Source organism: Odocoileus virginianus, chromosome 4 (assembly GCF_023699985.2).
Source record: "Odocoileus virginianus isolate 20LAN1187 ecotype Illinois chromosome 4, Ovbor_1.2, whole genome shotgun sequence".
In the NCBI taxonomy this organism is placed as follows: domain Eukaryota; kingdom Metazoa; phylum Chordata; class Mammalia; order Artiodactyla; family Cervidae; genus Odocoileus; species Odocoileus virginianus.
Window position 1 is genome coordinate 65,907,057 of NC_069677.1, and position 15,899 is coordinate 65,922,955.

The 15,899-nt window shown below is 38.2% G+C and overlaps 1 protein-coding gene across 3 annotated transcripts in view; it reads right to left on the reverse strand.

Moving 5' to 3' along the window:
* Positions 1 to 15,899, reverse strand: part of RASA2 (RAS p21 protein activator 2) — a 125,526-nt gene that overhangs the window by 93,902 nt on the left and 15,725 nt on the right. For all 3 annotated transcript variants that reach the window (XM_070466663.1, XM_070466662.1, XM_070466664.1), the window contains exon 2: positions 3,723 to 3,840. In XM_070466663.1, the coding sequence (XP_070322764.1) occupies positions 3,723 to 3,840 (118 nt within the window). The remainder of the gene's footprint in view (positions 1 to 3,722; positions 3,841 to 15,899) is intronic.

Here is a 15,899-nt window from a genome sequence, read left to right on the forward strand (position 1 = left end):
TTTAAATTAGCTACTCTACAACATTATAATTCAACTATATGTCAATTAAAAGTCATTTTGAAAAAAAATTAGCTATTCCAGTGAATGACACGATAAATGCTTACACCTGTGTAATCTCTACCCTAATCAAGATAAAGAACATTTCCATCTCCCTAGAAAGTTCCCATGTGTACTCATTCCCTCCATACTGTCACGGGAACCAGTGATCTGATTTCCATCATGACACATTACATTCAAGACTGTAGAGACACAGAAATATACAAACTGTATTTCCCTTATGAATAAGGATGCTGAATATCTTTTCATGTGCTTCTTGCCCATTTGTGTATCTTATTTTAGGAAATGTTGGAGTCTCCCCCACATGTTTTAAAAGGTTTGTCCGTTTTCTGATCGGGTTTTTTTTTTTAAATAAATTCTGGACACAAGTCCCTTGTCGGAACATTTTCTACCAGGTGTGGCCTGCCATTTCATTTTCTTGACAGTATCTGTTAAAGGGAAGAAGGCTCTGATTTTGACAAAATCCAATTTATTATTTCTCCTCTTTTATGACTGATGCTTTTGGCACCTAAGTAAAGAAATCTTTGCCTTCCCCCAAGTTGCTAAGATTTTCTTCTACGAAGCAGCTTCTTATAAGGTCACTGTAAGAATGCTATTTTGATATTTAAATTCTCCTATGAAGACATGAATCTCTGAAACACTAGTCAACATCCTTTCTCAAGAGTACCTCTTTCCTGGTAATGTTTAAAGAATTAAAAAGATATTTTTTAAATGTCACCATAAAATACAATCTCTTCAGGATGTCACAACTTAAAAAGAGGATGAAATGCAAACTAAATGTCTCTTGTGCTGTGCTGTGCTTAGTCGCTCAGTCGTGTCCGACTCTTTGCCACCCCATGGACTGTAGCCCTCCAGGCTCCTCTGTCCGTGGGGACTCTCCAGATAAGAATACTGGAGTGGGTTGCCATGCCCTCCTCCAGGGGATCTTCCCAACCCAGGAATCAAACAGGAGTCTCTGGCATTGCAGGCGGATTCTTGACCAGCTGAGCTACCAGGGAAGCCCAAATGACTCTTAAAGAAGTCATTTCTGACCCTATCCAGCAAACAGCTGACTCAGCTTCTCAGTTATTATAAAACCTGTTCAACTTCTGTCAATATATTTTTCACTTCAAATTTTTCACTACAACTGCACTTCAAATTGCAACCAAAATAAACTTTTAAAAATTGGTCTGTCAAAATAGTCTTTTTAGTTAGTCTCAACATAGAAATTAATATAAAACAACTGTTAGGCAAAGATGTGTAGGTCTTTTTCTCCTTTGCTTCATTTTATAAAAAATTATAAAATTGAGAATTGTATCATGTATCCACTCTCAAATATTATTTTTAAAGCACATTCTAAAGCCAAATAAGAAAAAGATGAAAATTATTCACTAAGTCACCTGTATCACTGTATCATCACAATCTCAACAACCTAATCCCCACATCTGGGTGCCCACATCTTTATTTTATAAATAAGTAAGTTAACTAATCATCCATTTGAGAAAAGTTTTCAACAAGGTTGCAATGACAAGACTTATACTCTACTGTTATCACTGATCTATGATCATGCATATCACTCCCGAGGAAATTCCTGGTGTGGGGAAGAAAAGCACAAGGTACAAGAAGTATTGCTGCTCAGTTTGTTTATAGATCTCCTACTTCTCAAAAGGATTCAGACAGAGATTTAGGAGCTATGGATTCCATATGTGACTCCTACTTACCTGCTATGAAAATTCTATAACCAGACTACCTATAAAAACTGTAATATTCAGAACCCATAACAGATCTAAATGATATCTACTGTCTTTTGACTTAACAGCTTATCACAACATTCAGAAAAGTAGAAACACTGAAATGAAAGCAAGGTGAGCAAGGGTTCATACCACAGATTCTTTCACCCTGTTCCGCAAGAATGCTAGGAGGCACCTAGAATCCAAAAAACATCTAGTCTAATTGTATTGAAATGACCTAAGGTAACCACTGACAGCCTTAAAACAGCTTCCAAGTGGCTATGAATCTAGAAAAATAACTTAAGGTGGATAGGTAGCTCAGCCTGCAATGCTAGAGACCCCAGTTTGATTTCTGGGTCAGAAAGATCCCCTGGCAAAGGGATAGGCTACCCACTCCAGTATCCTTGAGCTTCCCTGGTGGCTCAGTCAGTAAAGAATCTACCTGCGATGTGGAGACCTGGGTTCGATCTCTGGGTTGGGAAGATACCCTGGAGAAGGGCATGGCAACCTACTCCAGTACTCTTGCCTTGGAGAATCCCCATGGACAGAGGAGCCTGGTGGGCTACAGTCCATGGGGTGGCAAAAAGTTGGGCATGACTGAGCGAGTAAGCAACAGCAGCAGCAAAAATAATTGGTTTTATCATTTCCCAACACCAACAGCTGGAAAGGCAAGGGTTTAAAACAAAAAGCAAGCTAATTTTAGCTTCTCATTTGCGAGGCTATGTAGTAGAAACTAAAACAAGTATTCAACTTATTGAAAATTACTAGTTTTATATATCACTGATTTTTATGTGATATGTAATGAACATACATTAGGAAACAAACAGTTTCAGGTTCCAATCTCAGTTTTGCTTCTAACTTCCCTTATTAAGTGTGCAAATTATTCAGTCTCTTGGTGACTCAGTTTCATCATTTAGGTAAATAACAGAATTCCAATGAAACAGGGCAGGTGATTTATGATTAAAGATGTGAAGTATATTCAAATCTCCTTGGGCTACTAAATATTTCATCCATCGTATGTTCATTCCAACAACTCCTAATTCCCTTATTTTAACTTTTATCTCTGGACAAGACTGTATCCTTCCAGCACAGCTCTGCACTATAATTATATCCACAAACACTATTAAAGGGAAGATGTGGCACATTTCAATTTTATGAATTAGAATTTACTATGATACTCCTGCAGAGTTACCACACTTCCAAAAAATGAGAAATCTACCTAAGAGCTTGTTCCCTTACAATGCACTACTTAAGTGACTTGTATGAACGTTAAGGGGTAATTTATTCTCAAGAGAAATAAAATTATGATGCACTTTGAGAAAGTCCAAATAAGTGGGCAAAATTTAGCCTAGAGAAAAAAACTGAGGTATTGGTGGTTGTTTTCAAAAACTTCAAAGGCTATCATGTGAAAGATTGATTAAACTTGTTCCCCATATATCTAAGGGACAGAATTAGGAACAATTAAAAGGAAGATACATTTTTGAGGCAATGAAAAGCCACATGAAAGCAAGTACTGTGTCCATCTTGTTCTCGTGGCTGTATGAATAAATAGCGCCCAGCAAGTTCTTGGCATACAGTAGGTTTTCCTTTTGATAGACATTAATCAACTAAATCTAAGAGCTTTGCAAGAGTCAGAATAGTTCTAAGACCTAACAGGCTGCTTAGGAGGCAGTGAACTCCTTGGTCACTGGAATATTAAGCAAATGCCAGACGCCTACTTGTCAAGAGTAACTGTCAGGAGGAACTAAGCAGAAGGGTGCTCAGTCCAGCTCAGTGAACATCAGGGCTCCTCCAGACTCTGGGATTCTGTAATTCTAAAAACAAATTCAGAAACTACAAGGAAAGTAAAAGTTCCAGATGAAGAAAGACTTCTTGATGATAACAGTCAGGAAAACATATAAAAGTTATCATTCAGTATATATCATATTAGTGATAACTTACTAATTTTTTACAAACCTTAAAGATTTTTCAACAACTTGGGTACGATAAACTTCTTCCTGGTCCAAATTTATGGTGCAGAAACAATCTCTCATTTTGTTGGGTCCAAGATATGGCAATAAATTTTTCGCTTCACCTGTTGGCACAAAAATTAAAACTGGTGTTAAATATCACCAGCTGTTTCGTGCTAAACCTTATATGCGATGCATTACATGAAAAAGAACATATAAGATACAGCACAGAAAATAATATTAGTGATTACAGAAAGATAATAAACTTGGTCTAAAATAGTCTGGTGAGATGGAAGGGAGGAGCTGTGTGTAAACGGGCACGTGAGATCATGTTGTATCACTGGATCCCTGGTCCCAGGAAAGAGCAATGCCCCTAACTTGTGCTCTCATCCCATCCCACCGGCACCACCCCAAGGACTTGCCTCCACAACTAATCCCTCTTTCCTGTATCATTAACTGTCCTCTCTACTGGATCATTACCATCAGCTCATAAATAAACTCTGGTCTTTCCCAATTGTAAAAACGGCACAAAAAAGAAAAAAAATCTCCTTTGATTCCACCTCCCCCCGCCCATGACATCATTCCATTTCTAGACTCCCTTTCACAGCAAAACTTCTCAAAAGCAAACATCTACAGTCACTGTTTCTAATTCCGCACCTTCCATTCATTCTTCCATCCATGGAGCTTTTAACTCCATGATGACAATGAAGCTTCTCTAGGCAAGGTCACCAATGCTTTTCATATTGCCAAACCCAATGACATTTCTCTGTCCTCATCATATCTGATCTGGCAGCACTGTTTAATATAAGTGAAGGCTAACATCTCTCCTTAAAACTCATTTTTTTCTTGGCTTCCACAACACAGTATTTCTGGCTTTCTTCCTACATCACTGGCCCTCTGATGACTTCTTTCCCTCCTCACCTCTAAATGTTGCAGTGCTTCAGGGCTCAGCTCTGGGCCACCTTCTCTTCTTTCCCTAAGCAAATTCCTTCAGTATATGGTGTTAACGCCCATGCCTCTCAGAGGCCTGAGGTCATTTCCAGGCCTGATTTCTCCTCCTCAACACTAGAATATTCAACTGCCCCTTCGAATATCCAGTAGAGTTCTCAAATTTTATAAGTCCCGGACAAACAATCTGATTTACCCCCCCCAAAAACCCACTGTTTTCCCCAGTCTACCACCATCTTCCTCTCTTTCTCTCACCTGCTCCCCATACTTCCCACTCCCACATCTAGTTCATCAGTAAATCCAGCAGAACTCCATAATAAATCCCAAATGAAATCACTTCTCCTTGCCTTCATCAGTATAATCCTACAATCCATTCTTCATCAAGGAGTGTGATCTTTTAAACACAACATTCAGATCAATCACTCCCCTACTCCAATACCATCTGACTTCACTGGAGCTTCCTCAATGGCTGAGAGGGTTAAGAATCCACCAGCAATTCAGGAGATGCAGGTTTGCTCCCTGGGTTGGGAAGATCCCCTGGAGGAGGAAACGGCAACCCACACCAGCATTCTTGCCTGAAAAATCTTGTGGACAGGGTCACAAAGAATCAGAGAGAGATTCTTTCTGAGCAACTAAACAGAGAACAGAAGTCAGTCCATTTCTAAATTCCCTTGGTCCTACCCAGCCCCACCCGACTGTCCTCTCTTTGACCTCTTCTCCTCCCACTCTCCCCAGTGTTCACCCTCTTCCCATTCATCAACCATGTCAAGCTTGTTCAAGCTTAGGACCTCTGTCTGGAGTCCTCTAATCCATCTTCGTATGGCTGTCTCTTCCTCTCATTCAGGTCTCAGTGCAAATGCCACTTCCTCAGAGAAACCCCTCTGTACTGTTCTATCTATAATAAATAATCCTGCTACTATATTCTATTTCTGTTTTCTTGATAGCATTTACAACTATCTGAAACTCTTCATTTTTATGTCTGATTCCCTCATTCTTAGGGAGTTCTCAGCTACCTCATTCAAGGCCTGAGAACTTAACTGATCTTCAGGATCTCAAATAGTGACTGTCAACTATTGAGAAATATGTGCTGAATGAATATTAAAGAATCAGTTAAGTCTAGTTTTGAAGTTCTTGTGAGAAGCGGGTGCTGAAATCGGACACCAGTGTACTAAATTAGGAAAAAAAGGTGGTAGGCATTAGGGAAAGAGCATTTCCCTGAGAATCATGAAACTAAGCTTTCCATATTACCTTTGGTACTAAGTGGCCAAATGGCTTCAGACAAACCTAGGAAGAACAAGTTTTCCTGACAAAAGTCTGAGCTGGATAAACTCAGGTGTCTTTTTGCTTACCAACTTTAAAACCAAAGACCATTTGAACCAATTTATTTTAAAGAAGTCTATCAGAAACTTAAGTACCTGTGAAAAACTCAATACACAAATGATTTTTTAAAATTAAAATTAGAAAAATCAGGGAAAAGTTCCTCAGAGCCATCTGGGAAGCTGTCTCTCTGGCTTAAGTCCTGAGTAAGTCCACTGAATAAAACATTAATTAAAAGTAAAATTAAGGAAAATTAGAAAAATCAATGGAAGAGCACCAGTAAGTACTGTTATTTAGTTCATCACTGACAGATTAGAAAAAAAATCAAGTTACCATGTCACAGAATAAACATATTCATTTCAAGTCAAGATGAAGGAATCTAATCTTTTAAACGACCCCTGAATTGCCCAATATGGGTTGGCCTTTACAAATTCACTAGTTTCCTAAAAGGCAAAAATAATGTATCTGAATTTGTATCCATCCATTCTCCTCTTCCTCAGAAGATTACATGTCCATCCCTATTATCCACAGCTCATCCCTCTACCTGTGTTCTCTCTTCCCCGTTTCCTTCCTCTCACTCTAGGACACTGCCCCACAGTTTCATTTTCATTATTTTCAACCTTCTCCTTTAAGTCTTTCCTTTTTTGCCATCTCCCCTCTGTACAATCCAGAGGGTTTGAGGGTTTGTTTTTTTTTTTCAGGAGAAAATCCACCTAGGTCACTATAAAGGGCTTGCAATGTAAACAAATTTGGAATTAAATCATAATAAACATGCTCCATATCTAATAAGGGAATCTGGAATACTAAAATCACTGCCCTTGAACATGTTGCTATTTCATTCACACAAGCGCAACTTGAGAAACTACACTGTATAAATGTGCACGTATTCCGCCACCCACATTTTTAAGAGGGAAACGGGATTATTTTCTCTGCAGAATCCAATGAAAGTGACATTATTAGATATTTACTTAGAATAAGCAAAAATTCAAATTCTACAGAATACATAAAATATAAAATGCACTCAACATCACTTCCTAGAAAAGTTGTTATAATCTTTGAATATCTGTCACTGCTGTTCAAAATAAAGTAAAATCATCTAATTAAGGCTAGATCACCAATCGATCACGCTAATATGTTAAGTCAGCTTTCAAGTCTTTAAACTGTACCTCCAAACTACAGCAGTAACTAACTGACATTAATCAAAATAATTAATTGCCACATTATTTTAAAAAATCAAAAGTGAAGTAACTAATGGTTAGAGAATTCACAAAAATAATGTAGCACTCCATACATCTCTAAACAAAAAGATTATTTTAACAGCACACTCTTTATATTAAGCTACACAAAAAGAAATGAGGAACTTGAGATTATACCTGTCCTGCATATGATATTTTCATAGGGCCTCACTAGTTCTAGTAAATTATTGTATACAAACAAAAAACTACTGCTCCTTAAAAGGCAAGCGTCTGGAAAACTTATTCTATAATCTCTGCTCCAATTCTTCCCTACTCACAGCCTGAATCTGCCATTTGGCTTCTGAACCTATTTCTTTACTATAACTCCCAAGCACACTAATAATATTTGTTGTTGTTTAGTCACTAAATCATGTCCGACTCTTTGCCACTGAGCCACCTGGGAAGCTCTACTAATTACTGTGTGTGTGGGATGTGTGTGCTCAGTCGCTCAGTTGGGTCCAACTCTTTGTGACTCCATGGACTGTAGCCTACCAGGCTCCTCTGTCCATGGGAGTTCCCAGACAAGAATACGAGTGGGGTGCCATTTCCTCCCCCAGGGGATCTTCTTGACCCAGGGATTGAACCCACAACTCCCACATTGGCAGCAGATTCTTTACCACTGAGCCAACTCTGTGGTAATAATGTCAGGAAACACTGGGCATACAAAGACCATTAAATTCATCATACAGGTGGAGAACCAATTTCAGCTATTTTTTAAATGTTTCATTATAAAACAATAAAAATATACTAAAATACAAACACTTGTAAGCTTCTCAACATTATTTCATGGTATTACTTGCAATCTTTCTCAATTTATCTGCAGCCTATTTGGTGATGGCTGGCCTTCAGGAAAATCAGGGTCTGTATCTGTGGTAGATATGGTAGGTCAGTATGACTTCCTGTACTGCAGAGACTAGAAAGCTAAAAACTACATTTCCCATTGTATATTCTTGCCTCCTTTGTTGAAGATAAGGTGTCCGTAGGTATGTGGATTTACCTCTGGTCTTTCTATTTTGTTCCATTGATCTATATTTCTGTCTTTGTGCCAGTACCATAGTGTCTTGACGACTATGGCTTTGTAGTAGAGCCTGAAGTCAGGCAGGTTGATTCCTCCAGTTCCATTCTTCTTCCTTAAGATTGCTCTGGCTAATCGAGGTTTTTTGTATTTCCATACAAATTGTGAAATTATTTGTTCTAGTTCTGTGAAAAATACCGTTGGTAGCTTGATAGGGATTGCATTGAATCTATAGATTGCTTTGGGTAGTATACTCATTTTCACAATATTGATTCTTCCAATCCATGAACACGGTATATTTCTCCATCTATTTGTGTCCTCTGATTTCTTTCATCAGTGTTTTATAGTTTTCTATGCATAGGTCTTTTGTTTCTTTAGGTAGATATACTCCTAAGTATTTTATTCTTTTTGTTGCAATGGTGAATGGTATTGTTTCCGTAATTTCTCTTTCTGTTTTCTCATTGTTAGTGTATAGGAAAGCAAGCCTCTCATGCAGTTAGGGTTGTGGCTATGATTTAAATTCCATCAATTAGATGCACTCCAGAAATTTGGAGGACAAAAGACAATGGAGGTGGTATTTAGGTTGCTTCTTCTAGTAAGCACCGTCATGGAGATGCCTAGGTTTTCTACAGCAGCACTTGCTGCAGTCCTGGTATCCAGTCACAGGTTTCACAGATATCAGGAAGAATATAAAGTATCCATTCTGACACACAGGTCGTGTGCGTGACAACAGCAGCATGAGCCAGCAGCAGTGACATCCGTTTACTTGTTGCTGGCTGTTTCCTAACAGTGGCAGATTTCTGATCATGGCACAGGTGACAAGGTTCTAAAGACTAGCAGCTAAGAGTTACAATTTCCTAATTTTTCAGGCACCTTTCTGATCCAAAAAGAGGTAGTAACTCCCTTCATGGCCCTGATGCAATGTGACTTTTGAATATTATTTTTGAAAGTTTAAGGGCTTCCCAGATGGTGCTCATGGCAACCTACTTGCCAATGCAGGAGACCTAAGAGATATGGGTTCAATACCTGGGTTGAGAAGATTCCCTGGAGAAGGAAATGACAACCTACTCCACTAATCTTGTCTGGAGAGTCCCACGGACAGAGAAGCCTGGCAGGCTATAGTCCTTAGGGTCGCAAAGAGTCGGACACAACTAAAGTGACTGAGCACTTAAAAGTTTGACTAAAGTCTGTTTCTTCAATCTTTCCAACAATTCTATATAAGTCACTTAAAATCTTTTATTAAATCTCTTTCTGCTTACACTAGCTAGAGTTGATTCTGTAACCTAATCCTGACTTTTTTCTTATCCTTTCTACCTTTCCTAACAAATCTAAAAATCCCATTTCACATTAAGGGTCATCAGAGCTTGGTAAATCTTTCAGCTATTAATAGATGTGGCTATCTGGATCAAACATGGACTCAGAAATTATAAAGTAATACCTCACTGACAACAACTTCTGTGTTCCATGAGACAGTGAGTTGAACGGCACAGCACACCCAAAAGGTGAAAGTGTCAACTTGGGAACGGGAGAAAGATAGATCCTGACTCTCTGCATGGTTGTTACTATCTGCTTTCAGAAAACACTTCTGCATTTCCTATTGTAGCATTTAGATGTGGTTTTTAAACAGTATGTACTAGCACAAAAATAGAAATATGTATCAGTGGAACAGGACAGAAAACCCAGAAATAAGCCCATGCACCTACTGCCAATTAACCTCTGACAAAGGAAGCAAGACTACCCAATGTAGGAAAGACAGTCTCTTCAACAAATGGTGCTAGGAAAACTGGACAGCCAAATGTAAAGAAGTGAAATTAAATCATTCCTTATCTCTATACACAAAAATAAGCTCAAAATGGATTAAAGACATAAATGGACAATATAAAACTCCTTGAGAAAAACATAGGCAGGACACTGTATGACATAAATCACAGCAATATCTTTTTCAATCCATCTCCCAGAATAATGGAAATAAAAACAAAAATAAACAAATAGGACCTACTTAAGCTCAAAAGCTTTTGCACAACAAAGGCAACAATAAACAAAGCGAAAAGACATCCCACAGACTGGGAGAAAATATGTGCAAATGATGTGATTGATAAGGAATTAGTCTCCAAAATTTACAAACAGCTTATGATGCTTAACAGTATCAAAATAAACAGCCCACTCAAAAATGGGCAGAAAACCTGAAGACACATTTCTCCAAAGAGGACATACAAATGGCCAATAGGCACATGAAAAGATGTTCAACATTGCTAGTTATTAGAGAAATGCAAATCAAATATTTGCATTTGATTTGTGCAAACTGGTATGAGGTAATACCTCACAATGGTAATACCTCAGAATGGCTATCAGCAAAAAATCCACAAACAATAAATGCTGGAGAGGGTGTGGAGAGAAGGAAACCCTCCTATACTGTTGGTGGGAATGTAAATTACTACCGCCACTATGGAGAACAGTATGGAGGTTCCTTAAAAAACTAAAAATAGAGCTACCATATGACCATATGCAATCCCACTCCTGGGCATATATCCAGACAAAAGCATGATCCGAAAGGATACACGCATCCCAATGTTCACTGCATCATTGTTTATAACAGACAAGACATGGAAGCAACCTAAATGTCCATCAATAGAGGAATGGATAAAGAAGATGTGGTACATATATACAATGGCATATTCCTCAACCATTAAAAAGAATGCCTCAACCATTAAAAAGAATGAAATAATGCCATTTGCAGCAACATGGATGGACCGAGACAGTCATACTGAGTGAAGTCAGAAAGAAAAGGAGAAATATCGTATGACATCCCTTATATTTGGAATCTAAAAAGAAATGATGCCCTAATGAAACTTAAAAGCTTTTGCACAACAAAGGAAACTATAAGCAAGGTGAAAAGACAGCCCTCAGATTGGGAGAAAATAATAGCAAACGAAGCAACAGACAAAGGATTAATCTCAAAAATATACAAGCAACTCCTCCAGCTCAACTCCAGAAAAATAAATGACCCAATCAAAAAATGGGCCAAAGAACTAAACAGACATTTCTCCAAAAAAGACATACAGATGGCTAACAAACACATGAAAAGATGCTCAACATCACTCATTATCAGAGAAATGCAAATCAAAACCACAATGAGGTACCATTACACGCCAGTCAGGATGGCTGCTATCCAAAAGTCTACAAGCAATAAATGCTGGAGAGGGTGTGGAGAAAAGGGAACCCTCTTACACTGTTGGTGGGAATGCAAATTAGTACAGCCACTATGGAAAACAGTGTGGAGATTTCTTAAAAAGCTGGAAATAGAACTGCCATATGACCCAGCAATCCCACTTCTGGGCATACACACCAAGGAAACCAGATCTGAAAGAGACACGTGCACCCCAATGTTCATCGCAGCACTGTTTATAATAGCCAGGACATGGAAGCAACCCAGATGCCCATCAGCAGATGAATGGATGAGGAAGCTGTGGTACATATACACCATGGAATATTACTCAGCCATTAAAAAGAATTCATTTGAATCAGTTCTAATGAGATGGATGAAACTGGAGCCCATTATACAGAGCGAAGTAAGCCAGAAAGATAAAGACCATTACAGTATACTAACACATATATATGGACTTTAGAAAGATGGTAATGATAACCCTATATGCAAAACAGAAAAAGAGACTCAGATATATAGAACAGACTTGTGGACTCTGGGAGAAGGCGAGGGTGGGATGTTTCAAGAGAACAGCATTGAAACATGTATATTATCTAGGGTGAAACAGATCACCAGCCCAGATTGGGTGCATGAGACAAGTGCTCAGGCCTGGTGCACTGGGAAGACCCAGAGGGATCGGGTGGAGAGGGAGGTGGGAGGGGGGACTGGGATGGGGAATACATGTAAATCCATGGCTGATTCATTTCAATGTATAACAAAAACTACTGTAATGATGTAAAGTAATTAGCCTATTAAAAAAAATAATAAAAAAATATATATATAAAAAAAAGAAACTACAAAAAAAAAAAAAAAGAAATGATGCAAATGAACTTATTTACAAAACAGAGAAAGAGACTCACAGACTTAGAAAATGAACTTATGGTTGCCTGGGGAGAAAGGACAGCTGGGAGGTCTGGGAAGGTCATGGACACACTGCTATGTTCAAAATGGATAACCAACAAGGACCTACTTTATAGCACATGGAACTATACTCAATATTATGTGCTGGCATGGATGGGAGAGGGGATTCAGGGGAGAATGGGTACATGAATATGTATGCCTGAGCCCCTTTGCTGTTCACCTAAAACTACCACAACATTGTTAATCAGCTATATCCCAATACGAAATAAAAAGTCTAAAGTTTGAAAAAAATGTGATTTTTAAAACATGCTTGATAATATGATATCATGTCTCCATGAATTTGGAACTCCCAAATTCTCAATATCTAAACCATGTGCACTATTTTGTATACCTCCATCTTATCCTTAAATTTACACCTTTAATCTTTAAATTTAAAATCTTTAATCTTTAAATTTTAACTCTAGTAAGATTAAAGTGTTCAAGATATTCAATAAATTGCTAAGATACAACACTTGAGCAAGATGGCTGAAATAATGGAAATAATTTTTACCTGCATTTGAATGAAAGTAGGAGATGTTTTTAGCTTAGTCTTCATTTTAAATATTTTGTGCATACGCAAAGGTAGGAACTTGTCCTATAAAGGCAGATGTATTATTGGCCCCACAGCAAACAGTATAGATCTGATTACATTTAGAAGTGTTGCTATTTCCTTCAACAAAGAATCAATTATCAGGAGGCATATTACTGACAAAACAACTGTTCCTCTATGAAGAAAGGAGCCTGGCCTTCAGGCACAACATCTTTTATTCTGTAACAAGACCATTTCTTGTTGAATTTATAACTGGTACTCTTTAAGAGAGCTTTCCTGGTGGCTCAGTGGTAAAGAACTGGCCTGCTAATACAGGAGATGACAGTCTGATCTTTGGTCGGGCAGATCCCCTAGAGAAGGAAATGGTTACCCACTCCAGTATTCCTGCCTGGGAAATTTCATGGACAGAAGGAGTTTTGTGGGCTACATTCAGTCCATGGGGTTGCAAAAGAGTAGGACATGCCTAGCAACTAAACAACAATAGCTCTTTAAGAACTTTTCTAGTCTACATGCCTTACAATTTAATTGTTAACCAAATTAAAAAAAAAAAAACCACCTCTCCTAAAGTAAGGGTTTTAGAGATGAACTAATTCTCCACTGGGCATTTACTACTTCTCCCTCACAGATGGGCTGCAAGTATGCCCATAATTAAAAGAAATTTAAAAAAAAAAAAAAAAAAAAAAACACCCCTCCTAAAGCAAGGGTTTTAGAGATGAACTAATTCTCCACTGGGCATTTACTTCTTCTCCCTCACAGATGGGCTGCAAGTATGCCAAGAACACCTTCACATGACAAATACATCACTGGTTTTGTCCAAGAATAAAATGAAATAATGCCTGCCCATTCATGTGATAGTAATTTGTTTCTCTGCATCATTCAAATCTTATAACATCAAATACAGAGTATATAATAAAATGGTGTATTTAGCTTGGACCCCATCCTTCACACTGTTGCTAGTTCCTTTTTGTAAATATGTAAATATGCTACACAGCACTCCTGCTCAAGTCTTCAGTGGTTCCACACTACCTACCACTGCCCGCCTTGCAGGATAAAATCTAAAATTCCTTAGTCTGGCATAAAAACGCTTCATGATCTGGCGCCATCTACTATTTAATCATAACCCCACAAGATATGCTCCAGCAGTACTGCACTTTTAGTTTCTTGAAAACACTGTATTCTCTCATGCCTATGTACATTTACAACGCTAGTTTCACTGCATGGGATGCTCTCACCTGATCTTTTTCCCCACAAAGCTCTGCTTAAGGCATCTTTGTACAATCTTCCCTCAGCTCCTAGGTAGTCATGTCACCTTTTCCTCTCTTTGTATCTTTTCCTACTGCATTGTATCTGTACTTCTACTATAAGGATCATATTGTATTGCACCTGTTCTGTTTCATTTAACAAGTATTTATTAAGTGCCTACAGGATGCCAGGCACCTTTCTAAATACCAGGAATATAATAATGAATAAAAAATATAGGTCTTTGCTCACATGGAACCACTGTACAATCTAGACAGTGGAAACAAACATCATAAACTCTTAACCAAGTATATAATATTTATTGCTATGGAAGAAAATAAAGGTAAGAGACTTAGGGAGTGCCACGCCCAGAGGGTAGAGAGAGGGAGGACAGCAATGCTATTTTATACAGGGAATCGAGGAAGGACTTTATATGGAGATATTTGAGGAGATATTTGAAGGAGGTCAATGAGGGAATGAGTCACACAGCTACCTAGGGAAAGACACAAGCAGAAACAATAAAATATGCAAAGGCCCTGACAGAGGAAAAGTTGGGATACTGAAGGAATAGCAAGGAGACCAGTACAGCTGTAAAAAAATAAACAAGGTAGGAAAAGGGAGGAAACAGTAAGAGATGAAAGGAGTGGGGAAGGAAGCAGGTTAAATAGGGTCTTGTGGCCAATGGAAAGTCTTAGGCTTTTCTGAATGAGATGGGAAGCTATTGAAGGATTATGGGCAGAAGAATGGCATGATTTAACTTTGTTCTAAAGAATCATGGCAGAAGGAAAAGGGTGGAAGCTGGAAGCTGGACAGGAGGCTATTGTAATAATTTCCATTACAGTTAACTTAGACCAGACAGGCAGTCTTGGCATGGAAAGAAGTGGTCAGTTGGGCATATAATTTGAAGATAAAGCCAACAGGATTATTGATATTTTGGATGTGGGTGTAAGAGGAAAGGGGGTCAAGGATCACCTCTTAAAGAGTTTCAGCCAGAGCAGTGGGATGAAGAGAGACGCCACTTCCAGAGAAAAGAGCTTCTTGTTGGGAAAGAGAGTATGCTAAGTCTGATACGCCTTTAAATATCCAAGTGCATATGTACAGCAGGCAAGGAAGTGCTGGCTAGATATAGAACCTGAGAATCATTAGCAAGTACATAGTATTTCTCAAACTATAAGATTATCCAGGATTACAAGAACAGTAAATATGGAAAAAAGAGAAGAGATCTGACGACTGAGCCTCAGAGTTCTCCATCATTTTGTGTTAGGAGAGTTAAGGAACCAGCAAATGAGACTGCTGTATGTCTCTTCGCTGAATATAAACTGACCGAACCAATTCTTAGCACCATGCTTAGATTATGATAGATAATGAAATATCTACTAAGTATGTGTATGTTTATAACTTTAGCATGGGCAAAGAAGAGGTTCTAACATCACACCACAAATTATAAAATTGCAAATAAACTTGTTTTTATAAGTTTGATATCAGTTGATCCATGTCGATTGCTCCAAAGGTTTAAGAAAATGTCTCCTGTATACAGTTACCAAAAGCACTAAATTGAAAAACATCCATAGTGCTAAAACAGAGACATCATATTGGAAACACACAAAATACTCCTGAGATGCACACATTCATTTACTGAGTGCCTCATAAGATAGTAAGGATACATGAGTGCGAAAAACACACAAAAACCATGTCCACACTGAGTTAACACAGATGGACAGATAACAAACAAATAAAATGGTATGTCAGTATTAAGCAGGAACAGGTACCACATGAAA